Source organism: Cornus florida, unplaced genomic scaffold, assembly GCF_030987335.1.
Source record: "Cornus florida cultivar Cherokee Brave unplaced genomic scaffold, ASM3098733v1 CherokeeBrave_3.0.0_Hap2_Chr05, whole genome shotgun sequence".
Taxonomy (NCBI): Eukaryota; Viridiplantae; Streptophyta; class Magnoliopsida; order Cornales; family Cornaceae; genus Cornus; species Cornus florida.
In genome coordinates, this window is record NW_026775575.1 from 88,807,879 (window position 1) to 88,813,089 (window position 5,211).

At 38.9% G+C, this 5,211-nt stretch overlaps 2 protein-coding genes across 2 annotated transcripts; both read right to left on the bottom strand.

Annotated features, from left to right (window-relative positions):
* Window positions 1-329: 329 nt before the first annotated feature.
* On the bottom strand, window positions 330-994 carry LOC132309657 (receptor-like protein 9DC3). Its single transcript, XM_059807944.1, has 2 exons — window positions 823-994; window positions 330-703 (listed from the first exon to the last, which is right to left on the bottom strand). The coding sequence occupies exons 1-2, from the start codon at window positions 992-994 to the stop codon at window positions 330-332; spliced, it is 546 nt and encodes a 181-aa protein (XP_059663927.1).
* Window positions 995-1,737: 743 nt separating this feature from the next.
* Window positions 1,738-3,153, bottom strand: LOC132309658 (receptor-like protein 7). The gene is made up of 2 exons (XM_059807945.1): window positions 2,233-3,153; window positions 1,738-1,995 (listed from the first exon to the last, which is right to left on the bottom strand). The coding sequence occupies exons 1-2, from the start codon at window positions 3,151-3,153 to the stop codon at window positions 1,738-1,740; spliced, it is 1,179 nt and encodes a 392-aa protein (XP_059663928.1).
* Between the last annotated feature and the right edge of the window lie 2,058 nt (window positions 3,154-5,211).

A 5,211-nucleotide genomic window follows, 5' to 3' on the forward strand; every position in this document is an offset into this window, starting at 1 on the left:
CTGTGGCCTAATAGTATTTCCTCTCATTTCAATCTGAAGGGTAGAGGGTTGACTAGACAAAAAAAAAAAAGTACTTTTATTTTATTGTAATTGCAAATAGTTCATCCTATAGAAAGCCTCACATGCAGACAACTGAAGAAGAAACACAACACTAACACATAAAAGGTATATTGAAGACAAACCTAGACCTCATAGCATGGATGGCCTGGTGGAAACTCCATGCTAGATCTGAAATTATTTTTTTGATGTTACCATGAACGAAGATGAGCTCATCAAATTTAGCTTCTTCTCCCGCTCTTTTTCTTCATTACGAAGGTGCTGACAAACCATTAATGATGCCTTGTGGTCAGAGTGTTCCCAATGATCAGCGCAACTACTAACCCACCTCCATAGCCCATGCATATCACAATCCAATCACTTTTATCAATTGGAAACCATGAATCATCATCTTCATTTTGCTTCAATTTTGAAGTTGGTGGTGATGCTTCTAAATTGCCACATTTCTTCGACAAAGGGTCTCCACACAATCCTGAATTCCCTTCATAGGAACTATTTTCAAATGTATCAAATTGTCTTCCTCGTGGAATAGGACCTGTGAGATAATTATGAGAGACATCGAAGATTTCAAGGAATGTGAGTTGGGTCAGCTGCTGGGGTATCTCTCCCGAGAGCTTATTTTGAGAAAGGTCTAATGATTCAAGCTCTGTTAGGTTCCCCAAAGAAGATGGGATGTGACCAATAAATTGTTGTCGGAAAGGTTGAGCATGACAAGCACATTGAGATTCCAAATAGATTCTGGAATCTCTCCATCAAATTGGTTACTTGAGAAATCAATGGCAGTGAGGATACTTGGGATCTGCCGAAACAATGTAAGCACACCTTTGTTTGTTAGTGTCATTGAGTAATTGTAAGAAGCACGCCATGTATAGTAAGGTACATACAAAGCTGTGCTTGCTTGCATATATCTTGACTGATTGACACCAACAGTTTTCATGGCTTCCCAAGACCGGAAGTACTCTGAAGGCAACTTACCAGTAAAACCATTGTGAGAGAGATCAATGATGAGCAACTTGGGGAACAATGTGGAACTAGATTCAGCTGGGTGCTTCTTCGGTATTGCATCGTGGAATCTATTTTATCCCAGAACAAGAACTTTCAACTCCGGAAGATCAGTTCCCATCCAAAAAGGGAAACTATCATTAATCTGATTGTTTCCAAGATCAAGCATCTCTAAAAGTTTGCAATTGGCCAAGGATCTAGGCACTGGTCCTTGAAATTGATTTTGACTGAAAATGATCATCTTTAGTGTGCTTCCCTTGATGTATGTTTGAGGAATAGGGCCATGAAAGTTACTGCTTCGAAGATTCAACATTAACAGCGAAGTGGAAAAGTTTCCCAAGCACTGGGGAATCATGCCATTTAAGTTATTGTTGGATAAATCGAGGACAAAAAGAGAACTCATATTGCAAATTGATGGTGGAATTGCTCCGGTTAGTTTGTTGTTTGAGACTTCATACACATGAGTGGATGATGGTGGGATCGGGAGTAATCCGTGTAGCATGTTAGAATTAAGATCTAAAACGCTTAGTCCACTCCCCGGAAGAACTGAAGGAGGTTGGTCAAAGCTAATTAGAAAGTTGTTTTCCAAAACAAATCCTGCAGGGTTTCGGTGCTCATGTTCCAAATCCATTTAGGCACGAGGCCTTGAATTCTGTTGTTTGCAAGGTCAAGATATTGCTAGCCATCTTGATATCTCAAGAAATCTGGGAACTTAGTCAGGTTGCATGAAGCCAATTCGAGATGATAAAGAGTTGGAAGAGTGGTCTTGGTATAATTGGTACTGCTGAGAAATGTGAGTCGGTTATATGATAGGGCAAGATCAAAAAGATTTGTCATGGTAAACACGTCTAGCTTCACTCTTCCAGTCAGATTGTTTCCAGCAATATGAAACATTTGTATATTTACAAGTTGAGATACTGACTCTGGGATGGGACCCTGCAACGTATTATTTGAAAGCTCTAGCAATGTTAATTGAGTCAGATTCATAAGCGAAGATGGGATTTTGACCAGTTAGATGATTAGCGGTCATCAACAAATTTACGAGTTTTGTAAGATTACCAATTGAGGATGGTATTGACCCTGAGAAGAAGTTTGTGGAAAGGTCCAGAAAAAGGAGTTGTGCAAGCTAGATTACCCAATTGAAGTTGGTATTGACCCTGAGAAGTTGCATACTTGGACATCCAAGTAATTCAACGAGTCGAGATTTCCGATTGAATTTGGAAGCTGTCCGGAAAAGCTTGTGATCCCTAGTTTCAATGACTTAAGTGGACTCCTCCTGTGGAACTCGGGGAAATAGCCGCTTAGATCTGGATTGATGGCCACGTTTAGAAACTGTAGGTTTGGTAGCTTAAAAATGTCGGCTGGAAATGCACCATGTAATCCACAATCTCTGAGACGTAGACACGTTAGAGAAGAAAAACCAGCCAAAAACTCAGGTACTACAGAAGATATGTTCACCTCACTGAGGTGAAGTTCTTTTAAGTCAGTCAAGTTCTGAACCAGAGTTGCTAGACCAGGCTTTTGGAGCTTCAATAATGGATTCTCAGAGAGATCAAGAGAAACAATTTTGTTTAGTTGTGAAATTTCTAACGGGATTTGACCATCAAATGCAGAAAATGAGAGATTGAGATGAGTTAACCTTGAAAGAAGTCCTACAGCAGGTGGGATTTGTGAGTGATTGAAGTCATTGTCTGCGAGGTTGAGTCTCCGAAGATGAACAAGGTGAAAGAGGCTGCTGCTTGAATTGATAGAACCATACAGACGGCTGTTGCTGAGGTCAAGGCCGATCACATGGCCGGTGTCCCCATGACATGTAATGCCATCCCATGAGCAACAGTCACTACTACTACTACTATTACTACCTTCCCCTTCAGGCTGCTTCCACGACGCAACCTTTGGATAGGCAGAAGGGTCACCAGAAGCAGACTTCTTTATAGAAAAGCTTTGCTTGAATTGCATCAAAGCAGAGCTCTCCTTATCATGGCAGAATGGCTGAACGGAAGAGGAGGTACTGTTAATAGCAATGAAATGGAAGAATGTTGCGAGTAGAAAGATTACGCGCGACAAGCTAAGGAGATGCAATGGTGAAGCCATTTTATCTCAGGACTGGGATCCTCTGCTGTAAATGGGTCGTGCTGTACCCATGCTATAGTGAAAAAAAGAATTGTTTTTAAATGGGTAACTGTAAAGTCCAACGGAAAAAGGAACGACGTTAAAAAAAAAAAAAAAATGGAAAAAATAGCTTATTACTACCGACCAGTGCTCTAATTAATCATAGAGTTAAACTGAAATAGGGAGAGATTCTATGGGGAAGGGAAAACGATAATAAAAAAGAAAAAAGAAAGGAAAATAAAATATCCTCTTCTGCTTCAGTGCCGCCGTCTATCGTCACGGTCTACTTGGGTTGTTCATGCTCACGGCTGCATTTTCAGGTACTCACCCTTTCTCTTTCTCTCTTTTCCGATGGTAGTATGAATCATACAAGAAGTAAACAAAACTAAAATTATCAATCTCTCTCTCTCTATGTGCCTGTGTATGTAAAACACGTTTCCAACAAGGTCTTTCTTTCTTAAAGACACGGAAACGATTTAAAAAAGAAACAAAAAACAATAATCAGGAAATTAATTTATTCTGAAAGGTAATATAAACTAAAATAAATTCAAGATTGTAATTTACAAGCGTTGTTAGAAACTACCATATTCCGTCAGAGTCAACGTCCATGTTTTCCTCTACAAGTAGTGCAAGATTGTTTTGTTCCTTCGTATCACGATTCATCTCTCATATTCATGCTTCTTTTTTCGATCAATTCTGTTATATAACTAACATATATGTATTTCCTTATATCATGATCAATTAAATTTGTGGTTGTGTATGCATATTCTGGAGTTTTAGATTGTGTCCCAAATCTATGGTTTTTTTTCGTTTATTAAGAAAAAAAAATTGAATTGTGGGTTCTAGGATAGGGTTGTTTATACACTGTCCGACTAGGTTTGACTTAACATATTCAATTCTGTATCTTTGTTTTTGGGTTTAATTGGTTGCTCAAGAAGAGTTATTGGTTGATAATCATTATGGCAGCAGGAAGATTCGATGTTCCAAGGAATAGAGATTTTGACTCGTCTAGAAAAGAAATTCATCACGATAGAAAAGATTACCGTGACTTAGAATTGAGTAGAAGTCGTGGTCGGCATGGTGGGCATAAAATTGAGTATGGTTCTTATACAAGCAGGAGTAGTTTGCGTGGCCAGACTGATGGTGGTCTTAGGCAAGGCAGAGGATATGTTGGTAGGATGGGAGATAGAGATGGAGGTGAATTATCGTGCTCAGGCATGTCCAGTGATGCTCATTCTTTTCAGTCCGGGTCTGGGAATAATGACCTTTCGAAGTTTGAAGATGGAGGGCTGATGCATTTGGAGAATACACAATTAATGCAGAAACCTTTCTTTCCTCTAACATGCCCAAATTCCAAAGCTGCGATGCAGCTTTGGCACACAGCATATGGGCAGCAAAAACATTGAAATTTTGAGGTTCTATGGCAAATGAGGCAAGAATGCCAATCTGAAATAGAAAATGGTATCAGTTTGCATTCTATCAAATCAACTGTCAAACGCAATAGAAACATGACTAGAGAAACTAATGGGATAACAACATAAAGCAGCAGCAGGAATATATCTTTATGTTGTAACTAATGGGATAACAACATAAAGCAGCAGTGGGTCTGCAATGCATTAATGTTACGGAATTGTCATAAAAAAGTTACAATAAAAACGGTGTTCTTATTTTCTCTTCTGGGAGTTGGCTTTTTTTCTTTTTGAATCTGGAAATCCAGGATGCTTTTGGCTTGAATTGAGTGAAGTTATTCAAATACAGCCAACCTTTGAGGACACGCATCATCAAACACCTTCCGTGCATTCTCGTTCTTGTCCCACCACACCACAACAATTTCTTTGTACAACCGTAATTCTCTTTTCTTGATAATCATATTTTGCATAGCCACTCTGAACTAGTTCTCACAAATCAAGAGAAATCAACAGAGTTTTCATTTTTGTACTCCAAAAACAATAATTTTCACCTTTAAAAATGGGAAAAATCGGATGAAAATTGTTGTTACATGTTGCAGCCATTCTTTTTTAGATGAACCTTTTTGTACGC